Raw genomic sequence first — 15,599 nt, forward strand, 5'->3', positions numbered from 1 at the left:
AGGAAGAGATTGTGAGCAACATTAGCGCTATAGAAACAACAGGGCTAAATGGGGAGATATAGCATGGGCAGGCAACCAGGCAAAACTCTATATAATGGCACCTTAAATCCTTCCTGACCTGTAATAACTTCTACTCCATTCTAAGATCTCTCAAGTAGAGATTTCAAATCATGTTATCGTATATGGAGGTTTGAAATGAATACTAGTAGTGAGTAGGAAACCATTGAACACTTTCACTAGTGACCTAAATCAGGATTTGAACTCAGGTATCCAGAGATAAAAGGACGGTATTTCAATCCAGTGTGTGACTCGGCCTCCTTTTGTATATGCATCTCAAATGTGACAGTGATCACAAAAGAGAATAAAATCCTTCTGATAGCTGAAGAACATTGTACAGACTGTGATATCCTCTGAATTAACAGAAAAGTTCTCTCACATATATTCTGAGTTTTGTTCAAACTGACTTAAAAAAAAAAAAAAAGTTTAGTGTGATGACTAGGTTGGGTGCCACCTTTGAAACTAGATTTAAATATTGCAGGATTGAGCTCTTCCAACCTTGCATCCATGTAGCTATGACTACAAGATTGGAGTTTAGGAACACAAGATTACAGAGAATGGAATTCCCTGGCTAGAGGGAGAACACCACTTCATCGCACACCTGCTGGACGCTCCTTGTGGCAAGGTAGTGAATCAGGCTGAACTCATGATATAGATGAAAACAGAATTTTTAAACAGCCAGGAGCTATCCAGTCAGACCACATCCTCAACTGCTACATCAGGGAAACACTCAATATTTAAGACATCAGATAGGGAGTTCATATTGGATTTCAATTAGCCAATCAGAGGAAGGAAGATAATTAAATGTCACGCATAAAAAGGCAACTTCAGTACTCTCTTCTAGCATGTAGAATTTCACTTACCTTTAAGAATATGAAAATTTACATAAGCTGCATAAATTACAAATCTCCATATTACATACAGATTGTTTCCCAAGAAACAGTATTTAGACAATTAAAGTATTTATTGTAAATCAGCCTCTCTTCCAACATTTACAGAAGGCCATTAAAAGTAAATGCATATCCACTGAATTAAACAGAAACAGGTTTAGTTAAAACAAAAAAAGGATGCTGAAAAGGATAAAACACTCCAGATACAAGGTGACAATTAAAAAGCTGTCAGTGACCTTGGAAAAGCATTTGGAAATTCATGGCAGGAGACAATTTTCAGCCATTATTTTTTTTTGGGGGGGGGGGGGGAGGTACACCACAGAGGGGAAGTCACCTTGACCCTTTGAGTCTTTCAGCAATGGAGCACATAAAACTGTACTACTTGATGTATTTTTCCATGAACTTTTTGTGAAATTCAGATCGCAGAGTATCATTTACAAATCTTTTGTCCTTTTTTATTTCATCTATTCCCTTGGCACAATTCTTGAAAACAACATCGTCATCCCATCTGAAAGAAAAACAAAATATTCAGCGTACGGTTAAAATTTACTACATGAAATCAAGGCAGAGCAACTTAAATACTTGTTTAAATAGTTCTTTGTAGATTTCAGAAGATCACTTTCTTTTCAGAAAAAACTGTTCTTAACACACACATCTGAACTTATTTAAAAAAAACCAAAATACAACTATTGTGTGTGTTTTTCATACAAACTATATCCTAAAGTTGTTTGCAGTGTTGTAGCCATACGGGTCCCAGGATATTAGAGAGACAAGGTTGGATGAGGTAGTATTTTTTATTGAACCAACTTTTGTTCATGAAACAAACAAGCTTTTGAGCTCCTGAAGAGCTCTGTGAAGCTCAAAAGCTTGTCTCTTTCACCAACAGCAGTTGGTCTAATAAAATATATTACTTCACCCACAGATACCATTTGGTGGAGAGGAGGGCCTCCCCCCCTAGTTTCCTACAGGTGATGTACTGTCAGGTGGAGCTCTTAACTGCAGCACAGCATGAGTTCTGCAGAGGAAAGGTGCAGCTTAAAGCCGCTGCCTCTGGGTGGTATGTATTTTGTTTACAGAGGCAGCGTGATTAAGATAAGAAAGGCCTGATAACTAAATTAAGGATCTGGAAGTCATTAATGAGTCTGTAAAACAGGAATCCCTCTGCAGGGAATGGAGGGTATTGAAAAGAGAAGGCAGGGGACTCGAAATACTGCCAAGCCCTCTGAGCCCAAGATAACATTCAGAAAAGAGAGTGATGTGAGGGGCGTAGGTGAAAAGAAGGGGCCAAAAACAAAGGAAGGGATAGCAGTGGTATAGAGAAATTCCCACCTTACTGTGGTACTTATGTGGCCCCATCACCATAGTATTTGAGCGCCTCACAATGCCTAACCTATTTCTCCTCACTGCCCCTTGGAGAGGTAGAGCAGTGCTGTTCGCCCCATTGTACAGATGGGCCGCACAGGCACTCACAGACTAAATGCCAGATTTTCAAAGGTGTTTAGACCCTTAGTGAGATTTTCAAAAGCACCTAGATGATTAGGTGCTTTGTAAATACCACTAGATGTATAGCTCCATCTTTGGGTGCCTAAAAACCTTTGGAACTCTGTCCCTAAGGCAGGGTCTGAGGTCATACAGAAAGCCCAAGGGGGAAGTAGAACCCAGGTCTCTCAGGAGTAGCTCCTTATCCACTGGACCACCCTCTCTCTCTGCGGCATGCTGAAAAAAGAGGAGACTCTGATATATAGAGCAAAATCAAGGCCAGTTCTATGAGACTCCAGCAAAAGGTCCTTTGGGAAGGATGTCATGGTTGAAGACTAGGTTCCTTACTTGTATCCTTCCACCCAAAGTGCCAGGGACTGAGAGCTACCAAATCCTCCATCACTATGTGGTTTAGACTTATGTATTTTGGAAGCCGACAAATCATCAGAGGTTCCTGTCCTGGAAGGGGTCAAGATGCACTCCATGAGATCCTTAGCAGCATAGGTGAAATGAACAAGTGCATCCATTTTGGAAATTTGCAAAGCAGCCACTTGGTCTACAGCTAACACCTTTGTTAAGCTTACAAAGAGGACTTGCTTATTTTTTGCAGAGGCTTCCTTTGACAGGAAGGTGCTGAAGGTGGTAACCCAGAAAGAATATAGACCTTTGAGCAAGCTCATTAAAATGGGGGCTACTTCTCATCTACTGAACTCCTGTTTTCATATCCCTCCCTGCATCTGATGACTTTAAATGGAGCCATTACCATAGGGCCATTTGTCTGTGGTCTAATGTACATAATTATTCTGTCTGTCTGTTAATGATGTCATGCAAGTGTTATAGCTTGTGAATAACTCATCTAGTGGCAAGTAGGAGCAGAGGGGGCGTGGTCAGGGTATGTGGAGCCAAAACAATGATTTGTCTCTGTGAAGCTGCAGGGGGGTGGGATATCAGCCCAGAAGTCTGGACTTGTGGGAGATGCCTTTAACATAAAGGAAATTATTGGTAAGAAATTTTCCGTTATAGTGATTGAGCTCCTTGAGTCTATCTTATTGCTAGAAGATTCTCTGCACCTTGAAGTCTTTAAATCATGATTTGAGGACTTCAATGGCTCAGACACAGGTGTGATACAGGAGTGGGTGGATGAGATTCTGTGGCCTACATTGGGCAGGAGGTCAGACTAGATGATCATAATGGTCCCTTCTGACCTTAAAGTCTGTGATTCTATGACAGCAGGAAAAGCAGCAGAGGGGTCAGGAACAATGGAGAAAGAGAGAATGAACGTCAGATGAAAGGAGATCACAACCTCCAAGGGGTGGCAGGTTCTGCCCCAGGCTGGGTTGGTAAGCAATGACTGCTGTGCAATTTTACATTTTAACTGAAAATCATTTTGTTTTGTCATTTCTGGTTTTTGAGTTTGAGAAAAGGAAGGAATGAGAAAGTGTCACACAAGTATCAGATGTGTTTATGCCTCAAATTCTTAGGGTTTCAGATGTATCCGGGCCAATTCCACAAGAACAGAAATTACATCCAGAGCCCATAAATTCGACAATTATAATCATGATTTGTATCATTCATTGGACACAATCTGTGTGCTCAGCACTGGTTAGAATATGCCAGAAAATGTAGTCCCTAAGCTAATGCATATAAGATGTGCAGTCCTGGATAACATGGCTCAGATATTTAAGTATTAAGTGTATAGTCATTGAGCACATAATATTTATGAGTGGAGGTGCTGATCGCAACAGAAGTTTTACTTGATTAAGGATCAGACGATTTAATCCTTCAACTTCCTTTCAAGAGGAGGAGTGCTCAGATCTCCTATGCCTGTTTATTTTCCTTTCTTGCTTGCAGTGGCCTTGATATACCTCGGAAGCATAGGTGTCGACTCCGTGGGTGCTCCAGGGCTGGAGCACCCACAGGGAAAAATTGGTGGCTGCTCTGCACCACTGGCAGCTTCCTGCCCCAGCTCACCGCCGCCTCTGCTCTGCTTCCTCCCCTGAGCACGCTGCGTGCCCGCTTTCCCCCCTCGCTCCCAGCACTTGCCACCGCAAAACAGCTGTTTCACGCGGCAAGCGCTGGGAGGGAGGGGGGAGGAACGGGAACGCGGCACGCTTAGGGAAGGAGGCAGGGAAGAGGCGGGGATTTGGGGAAGGGGTACAACGGGGCGGGGGGGAGATACTTTGGGGAAGGGGCTGGAATGTGTGTGGGGTAGGGGTGGAGTTGGGGTGTTGGGGGGTCTCGAGCTCCCACCAGCATGGGGAAAAGTTGGTGCCTATGCTCAGAAGTATCAATTTTTTTCTCAACTTTAAAATGGAATTTTCTTGGTGTTTGATTTTAAATATTCTCCTGCGAGAACTGCAACTCAATCATTGTAGTGTTGTGTTTAACAGCCTTGTGGAAAGTAACTAGTCTGCCTTCAAACAGAAGTGAAAGCAGTGCTGCCAACAATCATGATTTTGTCTTGAGTCTCATGATAATTAGTTTTCCTTAAAGCTTGAGGCCCTGGAGTCAAGGGGATGTGTGATGATTTCAGCCTTCGTTCTTAAACAGAAATGAAGTTTCTAGCCTTCATGGCTGTGGAGAAACCTTCAAAAATGTGACCCCAGTGCACCTTAAAGGCTCAAAAAGCAGAAGACAAATAAAAAGAACACCAAATCTATTATTTTTACATAGTCTCATGATTTTTGGTGAGCATGAGTCATGATTATTGAACATTTGGGGTTGGCAATACTGTGAAAGTGACCTGAAAGTGTCAGTTTCACTCCTATTTAAAGTCAGTTTTTAGTCTATTATTTGTAGAGGGGTAACACCCCTAGATCCCCAAGCAAGTGCAGTATAAACTCACAGGGCCTTGCCCTAGTAGGATGTTTCCAAAAGTTAAATGATCTATTCCAAGCTTGGTGAACTGCAAAAAAGTGATAGAAAGTAACACAGATTTTTCTACAAATTGTTTTAATTGTTGTATTCAAGAGTTTGGAGAAATTGTCTGAGGTAAACAGGATGAAGTTCAATAAAGATAAATGCAAAGTGCTCCACTTAGGAAGGAACAATCAGTTTCACACATACAGAATGGGAAGAGACTGTCTAGGAAGGAGTATGGCAGAAAGATCTAGGGGTCATAGTAGACCACAAGCTTAATATGAGTCAACAGTGTGATACTGTTGCAAAAAAAAGCAAACGTGATTCTGGGATGCATTAACAGGTGTGTTGTAAACAAGACACGAGAAGTCATTCTTCCGCTCTACTCTGCGCTGGTTAGGCCTCAACTGGAGTATTGTGTCCATTTCAAGAAAGATGTGGAGAAATTGAAGAGGGTCCAGAGAAGAGCAACAAGAATGATTAACGGTCTTGAGAACATGACCTATGAAGGAAGGCTGAAGGAATTGGGTTTGTTTAGTTTGGAAAAGAGAAGACTGAGAGGGGACATGATAGCAGTTTTCAGGTATCTAAAAGGGTGTCATCAGGAGGAGGGAGAAAACTTGTTCACCTTAGCCTCCAGTGATAGAACAAGAAGCAATGGGCTTAAACTGCAGCAAGGGAGATTTAGGATGGACATTAGGAAAATGTTCCTAACTGTCAGGGTAGTTAAACATTGGAATAGATTGCCTAGGGAAGTTGTGGGAAGTTGTGGAATCTCCATCTCTGGAGGTATTTAAGAGTAGGTTAGATAAATGTCTATTAGGGATGGTCTAGACAGTATTTGGTCCTGCCAGGAGGGCAGGGGACTGGACTCGATGACCTCTTGAGGTCCCTTCCAGTCCTAGAGTCTATGAGTTAGTAACAAAGAATATACACTAAAATTCAGTGTCCCTTAAGACAAGTGACTTAACAGAAGATGTCAGAACATGTTAATATTAGAGCTGAGTGATTCTAGTATTTATGGATTCATAAATTCTAGGACTGGAAGGGACCTTGAGAGGTCATCGAGTCCAGTCCCCTGCCCTCATGGCAGGACCAAATACTGTCTAGACCATCCCTGATAGACATTTATCTAACCTACTCTTAAATATCTCCGGAGATGGAGATTCCAAACCTCCCTAGGCAATTTATTCCAGTGTTTAACAACTCTAAGGCCTGGTCCACACTACGCTGTTAAACCGATTTTAACAGCATTAAATCAATTTAACGCTGCACCCGTCTACACTACACTGCTCTTTATATCGATTTAAAGGGCTCTTTAAATAGATTTCTGTACTCCTACAAAACGAGAGGAGTAACGCTAAAATCGATATCACTATATCGATTTAGGATTAGTGTGGATGCAAATCGACGTTATTGGCCTCATTCTTTTTCAGTAGCTACCCACAATGCACCGCTCCAGAAATCGACGCTAGCCTCGGACCACGGACGCACACCACCGAATTAATGTGCCTAGTGTGGACACGCACAATCGACTTTATAATATCTGTTTTATAAAATCGGTTTTAGCTAATTCGAATTTATCCTGTAGTGTAGACGTACCCTTAGAGTTAAGAACTTTTTCCTAATGTCCAACCTAAATCTCCCTTGCTGCAGTTTAAGCCCATTGCTTCTTGTTCTATCATTAGAGGCTAAGGTGAACAAGTTTTCTCCCTCCTCCTGATGACACCCTTTTAAATACCTGAAACTGCTATCATGTCCCCTTTCAGTCTTCTCTTTTCCAAACTAAACAAACCCAAAACTTGTTTTGATAAAGTTACATCTTTTTTTCTTATGCATCCACCATATTTACAGCAGTTTTATTTAGCTAATAACTTTTTTTCAAAAAGCTGCTTCGGTGCCTTTTTAATTGAATTCCAATTTCTATCCAAATGCCGTTAGACACAAATCACAAGTAAAAGATTAATCATCATCTAGTAAACAAGGAATGCGTCATTCACATTTTCTAACAAAATAAAAATGTAAGAATTAAGAATCGGAATAAATGTATTTTAAGCTATATGACTGCTAATATGAGCACACACAGTGCCTTCTCCTTGTTAGCAAAAAGCAGTACCAAATTTCATTTAAAGGCTCTATTTAGCTGCAATGGTCACCAGTCTATGAAAATCAACTTTTCTTTAGAAAAACAATTAAAAAACTCAAATGTGTATTGTACAAGGGTTCACCGGGGCTCGACCCTCTCCGGGGCGTTGGGAGCCACACCAGCTCACTACATACAGTTGATGTTGGGGAATTAGTCTGGCCACGGGGTCTCCCTCAGCAGCCCTTGCTGTAACAGGGTCAGGTGCTCAGGCCCTTGGGTTAGAGCTGAGCATTGGCACTATGAACAGTAGCATTAAGCCCAGACCCTGGGTCAGGGCAGGGCACCAAATGCTGAATCAGGGGCTCTGGCCCTCAGTCAGGGCTAAGCAGTAGCAGTACAATTCATAGTAAGCCCAGGCTCTAGGTCAGGGCGGGGCAATGCAGAGTCAGAGCTCAGGCTCTCAGGCAGGACTGAGCAACAACAGTAGGCCCCAAGCTTCTAAAGGCCTGGGAGAGGGGGAAGACTGCCACCAATGAGTTTTTGTTCTTTATAAAGGAATTAGATGTAGTGTTCCTGCCAGCCAATTTCTAAGTTATCTGCAAAAAAACAAACAAAAACAAAAAAACCCACTTAGAATCTTCAGGTGCCTACGTGGACCCTGGAATCATGGTTAAAGTTGCCCCCTCCTTTAACATCCATGGTGCCCCGACCTCACCCACATTCTCTCTCTTATACCCTAAAGTCTTTATTGTGTTAAGTAACAGTAAAAAATGAAAATATTATTATTAAATCCTATTTATTAGAGAATGCTTAATGACTAAAAAAAATTGGGTGCGTCAAGGCTGAATCTCCACTCTCACTTTGAGTGCAGAAGGTGGGAGGCCCGCAAGGATTTTAAGAATTAATACTTGCCACTCCAGGCTTGTATTACACTCCCAAGGTTACAGCTTCTCTCTGACTTTGGCTTGGTAAACGCTGCCCTCATCCAAATGCAAAAAAAAAAAACCCTTTGATCCCAGGAAAGAGCAGTTGGGAATTCCTCCCTGTGGGGTATCCTCAAGCCCTTTCACCCCTCCTCCAGGGAAGAGCTGAGAAAGAAAACAAAGGAGATTAGCTGTGGCTATCAGCTAATCAAACAACATGCACAACCCTCTTAGGACACCAAAAATCCAATCGTGTTCTTAAAAAAGGTAAATGTTATTAAAACAACAAAAAAAAAAAAAACATCTGGAACGTAGGCATTTGCTGGATTTTAAAAGAGCAATTCCAAAAATTAAGCACCCAAACTAGCTTCTTGTGGGTTCAGATTAAAAGTTACAAGCAAAGGAAAGCGTCTGTGGTTAGCACAGAGGAGATCCACAAGCCAAAATAAAGAATAAACCTGATCACATTTATCTAAACATTCTCTATCTCCTAGGTATGGGAAATAAATGTTCATATCTGGTTCAAACCTTACACAGCATTCCCGCTTATAGCATTGCCGCTCTACCCCTGCTTCACTGGAGAACAACAGACAAGGGGAAAGTTTCTGTCCCATTTTAAAAAATTCTGACCAAAAGAACCAATGGTAAGGCTAGGTGTCCACTCCTTTTCTTTTACCTGTGCGCTTGTTAACCCTTTACATGTAAGCAAGCAGAGAACAGCTACCAAGAAGGATTTTACAGTTAACTGGCTGGCTGGGTGTCTATCAAAGGGAGCTACACCCCCCTTCATTATCACAGTGCTCCACTGTTCTAGGCATTGTACAAAGAGCAGCAGTCAATCCCTGCCTCAGAAAGCTTACAAATGAAATAGACAAGCCAGTCATAGGATGGACGCAAGATGAGACTAATACACAAGCAGAGTGAACAATGTGATGGCAAACAGCACGTTAGTTCTATAATTTTTAAAAAAAAAAGACGTGTTTAATGAGGAGGGGATCAGCTAAATGAAAGAAACCTGAAGGGACAGGAGACAAGACATAGAAGAAGAGGGTAAGTAAGATGTGGAGTGAAACTGAAGAGAAGAGACCAAGGGAAGGCGAGGGCTGGAGCAAACAGCCAATCAGCACAGGAAAGAGAAAGTCCAGTCAAAACTGTAGAAAGTTCTCTGAATATTCAGAGGTCCCTACTTTTGAGTGAAGCTCATAAACCCCTCATCTACTCCCTATTTTAGTTAAATGGAATACTACCTGGAATATTTCCTAATAGAAACCATACTATAAACAATAGAAGACGAACCATAAAAAAAGTGCCAGCACAAAAAATTTCACTAGTCACTCACACTAACAATCCAAAGAAGATAGATGTGTTCAGAAAAGTGTAACAATGAGTCTGCCTATGAACTCTCGCCACATTGCCTCTTGCAATCATATTGTGCTATGGATAGTAACGCAAGGCAATTAAATTGTCAAAGCAATTCTCTTTGCCCAAAAAGAACCAGAGTGGTCTACTTGGAAAAAAGACAAAACTACCATCCTCATGTTACAATGCCTTAACTTCACGTCATACTGTTGACTTGAGGCTTGAGTGGAGAAATAAAATCAATGGCAGTGATACCAGTTTAGCTGCTTTACAGACTGCTGGAGCTTCAAGAAGGGATAAATGTATATTGAGCGTAGTACCTTCTCTTCACTTTGAAGTTTGCCTGAGGCTGCACTGGGCCTGTAAGATTTAGTAAAGGGTTGCCACTCAGGATGTTTTCCATTCGAATCCTCTCTTCTTCAGCCTTTTGCTCTTGCTCCTGACAATGAGAAATAGATGCACGTATTTATTAGTTTTTGGCCATCTTTTCAAGCTCATTTACAAAGGAAGACTGATCATTTTCCTGATAACTCCCACACAGACAGCTTCAACTCCCAGCTCAGTCATCCTTTCCAAACAGTTGTCTGTGTGGAAAAACAGAGGAAAGGGTGAGGCAGAAACTCTGAAAAGCTTAACATTGTTAATCTGCTGTCATCTAGCAAAGCTGAACCCTGCATTACTAGTCTTTGATGTTCTAAAGTTTGCAATTAGCACATCGTAAATACTGGCACATGTTACAGGTAATGTATTTTTGTATTAATAAGCAAACTACCTGATTTTCTTCATTCTAAACTCTATTTAACCTCACATGAGAAAACATTCCACAATATTCACTAAAGTGGAAGGTGTTATATGTTGTTGAAAACAAGCTATTGTCTTCTACCTTGAGTGATCTCTCAGCATTTTACCATCACTGCGTCTTACTATTTCCTTCTACGATACTGTACAACACTGAATAATCTCATGATACCCAAATTTTAGAAGTTTCACTGTCCAGGGTCTCCCCTCACCCTGCTCCCCAACAGCACACTGTAAACTTCTGATTAAAACAGCGAGAAACCGTATCTAGCTTAAAACCGGTTTCACTAACCATTTTTAGGAGCTATCTTAATATCCAGTCAATTAATCTATTCCAGACTTCAAGTTATGTGTGACATTCTGTCTGTATCAACAATTTTTTCCAGAAGCTTTCAAACATGTTACCAGGTTCACTCTTTGATGTAAACATGGGGGAAGGGAGGGGGGAAGAGAGACTGCTTTCTTACTTAGATGACTGAATATAAGCATATCCTTCTACATGCTAAAGTATGGTCTGGAATCAGTCCAGTTTAAAAAAAATATATATTGCATTCAATGCTACAGAACTACTACATGGACTAAAATCAGGGCTACTATGATATATGGATCATAACTGGTGTTTCTTTTGAAACTGCAAAAAAATTCATGAACCAGGGCATTATGGAGACCCAGAACAGGAAATGCTTTTCTTGATAGTAGAATTTAAGATTTTCAGCACTATAAACTATACTGATGCTAACCAGTGTTTGCAAGCTTTAAGCACTCAATCACCGTGAAAGAGTACATTAATAAGTCCTACCTACTTTACTTTTTCACGTTTGTGGATTGAACAGATAAGTGGAATATTTCTATAAAAGAGGCCCAAGAGGCGTTAATAAGTACAACAGTAAATCATTCTTATAAACATTAGGCAGACCTAATGCAGAATATGCAAGATTTCTATAAATTTTACTATGCACTTAAGGTACACCAGCCTGTTTCATGCAGAAAATAGTGTGTGTGTGGGGGTGGGGGAGTGCTTTTGGGACACTGTGAAGTTATCAGCAAATACAATTTATAGACTAGCTCACTGGTCAAAACTTTACCTCTTTAGTTCAGAATATACAAAAAAATGATTTTTCTTAGGGCTAGTTAGAGTGCATTATGAGTTAGGGTGCCCGGGTTGATTTAATGTATCCACACTGGCAAGGCATGTAGAGCTCCCAGGGCTGGTCTACACTACGGGGGAAAAATCGATCTCAGATACGCAACTTCAGCTACGTGAATAACCTAACTGAAGTCAAAGTATCTAAGATCAAATTACTCACCGTCCTCACAGCACAGGATCGATGTCTGCGGCTCCCCATGTGGACTCCGTTCGGGTTGGTGGAGTTCCAGAATCGATATAAGCGCGTTCGGGGATCAATATATCACATCTAGATGAGCCGCGATATATCGATCCCCGAGCAATCGATTGCTACCCGCCGATACAGCGGGTAGTGAAGACATAGCCCCAGACTCTGCGGCTGGAGCGCTCCACCTCTTTGAGAAGCATAAATGCTTGCTGCACCCCGGCTGCAGCGCCGCGGCACCAGTGTGGACACCCTGGTCTTCTATTAATGCGCTCTGATTGGCCTCCAGAAGTGTCTCACAAGGCCTGTTCTAGCCACTCTGGTCATCCCTTTGAACTCTACTGCCCTTCCCTCAGGTGACCAACTGTCAGACCCGCCGTTTAAATTCTCTGGGAATTTTGAAAATCCCCTTCCTGTTTGCCCAGCAAGGTGTGGAGTGCTCTCAGCACATCTTTCCAGGAGACCATGCCTCTATGCACCAGGTGATCCCCAACATGGAGCAAACGCAAGGTGCTGGATCTCATCAGTGTTTGGGGAGAGGAAGCTGTCCAGTCCCAGCTGTAGAAATTAGGATACTTTCGGGCAGATATAAAAGGACATGATGGAAAGGGGCCATGACTGGGACGCACTGCAGTGCAGGATTAAAGCGAAGGAGCTGTGGAATGTGTACCGCAAAGCGCAAGAGGCAAACTGCCACTCCGGTGCTGCCCCTGCAACCTGCCGTTTCTACAAAACTCCACTCCAAAGACCACCATGGACACTTCAGAGCCCAGTTCAACAAGGCAGAAGGAGGAAAAGCGCAAGCAAGGGTGCTGAGGAGGAGGGGGACAGCCCGGCATCCCTAGATGCATGTAGGAGGAAGGCAGCCAGTCACAGTGGACGGTGCTTGGGGGAGAATAAACACCAGAGGAGGTGCCTGGTAAGCAGCTTTTATTTTGGGAAGGAAGGTGTTCGGTGCGGGCTCTTGGAGCGAGGAGAGTTAGGGCTGCATGCATGCCTACATGCAGAATAGGATGTGGATGTGCTCTCTCACATCGCGGTAATCAGCCTCAGTGATCTCTTCAAAAGTCTCATGCAGAAGCTGGCCAATGTATTTGTGGAGGTTCCTTGGCAGAGCTACTCTGCTCCTTGTCCCAGTTAAGGCTAACATGTCCGCACCACTGTGCCATGCTGGGAGGGGGACCATTGCTGCACACCAGCAAGCTGCATATGGGCCAGGGCGGAAACCGCATTGTAGTAGAAGATCCTCCCTTGCATCCCAGGTTACCCTCAGCAGTGAGGTATCTTCCAGGACGAACTCATCCTGTGGAAAATGTGGGGACGGTGTTGAGTATAGGGGGCCCCTGCAGCTGTTGGCTCTCCCCAGGGCACAGAACCTCAGAGGGCAGTATGGCCATGAAACAATCAGTTCCCCTTGCACCTGTGCCTACTCACCATTTTGTGGTTCCTGTGGGTTATGTGCGCTCGCTTTGGGATGGGCAATTTCTGCCATTGTTTACACTGCTTGTCTTTAAGTACAGCCAAATCATTGCTCTGTCTGGTATGAACAATGCTGCCTCTGTTAAGAGTTGCATTTTGGCTTTACAGATGCAACCTTAAGATCCCAGCCGTCCTTGTTATCAATGGCTGAAAGACTCCAAAGAATCAGGAAGCATCCGCAAAGAAGCAAAGAGGACATGCTGCATGAATTCATGCACCAGTCCCTTAATGAAAATCAAAAAGTGCAGGAGTGGCGGGAGAGTGAAAGGAGGGTCCGTCAGCAGAATGCGGATCGCCGGCACCAAAGCATGGAGCAGCTGCTAAGCATCATGGAGTGCCAAATGGACTCGATACAGGCGCTTGTAGCAATGCAGGTGGAGCACTTCCGTGCCCCCCCCCAAAACTCTTTCCCTTGTGTCCCCATGTCACCGCCAACCCCTTTTCCCCAACATCTGGGTTCTTATCGCCACCAGCTGCCTCCAACAGCTGTAGCTTCACCACCCAGCCCTGCAAACTACGATCCTTATTCACTTCACTCAACCCCCACCACCATGCAGTATAGCCATCCTGAAGTGCAGTATTCATTGCACGGCACTCCAGACAGGAAGGCTGAGTATGATAACAGGCCATACGCAAATCTGTGATTGTCCCGTTCCCCACTTCACCCCACCCGCTTCCCTCAGCCCACACAGCACAGATGTGTCATGACCTTTCTGTTTCCCAACCAGTTGTGCTTCTTTTCAATAAATGAATTTTTTGGCTTTGAAAACATTCTTTATTATTGCATTAAGTAAAAGATAGTGTAGCCCAGGAAAGCAAGACACTGCAAGTCAGTGCATCATATGTCACAAACACAGATTCCTACTAACACTGGAACCACTGTATTTCACTCCCATGCAGGGCACCAAACATTACTGGCGGCTTTCAGCCTCAAATTGCTCCCTCAACGCATCCCTAATCCTTGCAGCCCCACACAGGGCCCCTCTAATAGTCCTGCTCTTTGGCTGTTCAAATTCAGCCTCCAAGTGTTGAACCTCTGAGCTCCATGCCTGAGTGAATCTTTCACCCTTCCCTTCACAAATGTTATGGAGGGTACAACACGCGGCTATAACCGTGGGGATGCTGTCATCAGCCAGGTCCAGCTTCCCATACAGACAGCACCAGCGGCCCTTAAAATGGTCAAAAGCACACTCCACAGTCATTCTGCACTGACTCAGCCTGTTATTGAACAGCTCCTTCCTGCTGTGAAGGCTCCCTGTGTAGGGTTTCATAACCCATGGCATTAAAGGGTAAGCGGGGTCTCCAAGGATCACAATGGGAATTTTGACTTCCCCTACAGTGATCTTCTGGTCTGGGAAGAAAGTCCCAGCTTGCAGCTTCCTGAACAGGCCTGTGTTCCGATAGATGCGCCCTTCTTGACCACCCTCATTAATGTCAATGAAACGCCCATGGTGATCCACAAGCACCTGGAGAACCATAGAGAAATACTCCTTCCGATTTACGTATTCAGAGGCTAGGTGGGCTGGTGCCAGAATTAGAATAGGCATCCCATCTATAGCCCCTCCGCAGTTAGGGAAATCCATTTGCACAAAGCCAGCCATAATGTCATTCACATTACCCAGAATCATAGAATCATAGAATATCAGGGTTGGAAGGGACCTCAGGAGGTCATCTAGTCCAACCCCCTGCTCAAAGCAGGACCATTCCCCAACTAAATCATCCCAGTCAGGGCTTTGTCAAGCCTGATCTTAAAAACCTCTAAGGAAGGAGATTCCACTACCTCTCTAGGTAACCCATTCCAGTGTTTCACCACTCTCCTAGTGAAAAAGGTTTTCCTAATATCCTACCTAAACCTCCCTCACTGCAAATTGAGACCATTACTCCTTGTTCTGTCATCTGCTACCACTGAGAACAGTTTAGATTCATCCTCTTTGGAATTCTCTTTCAGGTAACTGAAAGCAGCTATCAAATCCCCCCTCATTCTTCTCTTCTGCAGACTAAACAATCCCAGTTCCCTCAGCCTCTCCTCATAAGTCATGTGCTCCAACCCCCTAATAATTTTTGTTGCCCTCTGCTGGACTCTTTCCAATTTTTCCACATTCTTCTTGTACTGCGAGTCCCAAAACTGGACACAGTACTCCAGATGAGGCCTCACCAATGTCGAATAGAGGGGAATGATCAAGTCCCTTGATCTGCTGGCAATGCCCCTACTGATATAGCTCAAAATGCCATTAGCCTTCTGGGCAACAAGGGCATACTGTCATCTCATATCCAGGTTCTCGTCCACTGTGACTCCTAGGCCCTTTTCTGCAGAACTGCTGCCTAGCCATTCGGTCCC

General features: G+C 43.4%; 1 protein-coding gene across 2 annotated transcripts in view; it reads right to left on the reverse strand.

The window, feature by feature from the left end:
• Positions 1 to 482: 482 nt before the first annotated feature.
• The window catches only part of CWC15 (CWC15 spliceosome associated protein homolog), a 60,854-nt gene continuing 45,737 nt past the window's right edge, over positions 483 to 15,599 (reverse strand). For both annotated transcript variants that reach the window (XM_030559874.1, XM_030559863.1), the window contains exons 6-7: positions 9,974 to 10,092; positions 483 to 1,455 (exon numbers count right to left, since the gene is read on the reverse strand). In XM_030559874.1, coding sequence (XP_030415734.1) covers positions 1,326 to 1,455; positions 9,974 to 10,092 — 249 coding nt within the window. In that variant the 3' untranslated portion in view covers positions 483 to 1,325. The remainder of the gene's footprint in view (positions 1,456 to 9,973; positions 10,093 to 15,599) is intronic.

The sequence above is a fragment of the Gopherus evgoodei genome, chromosome 1 (genome assembly GCF_007399415.2).
Source record: "Gopherus evgoodei ecotype Sinaloan lineage chromosome 1, rGopEvg1_v1.p, whole genome shotgun sequence".
NCBI lineage: Eukaryota > Metazoa > Chordata > Testudines > Testudinidae > Gopherus > Gopherus evgoodei.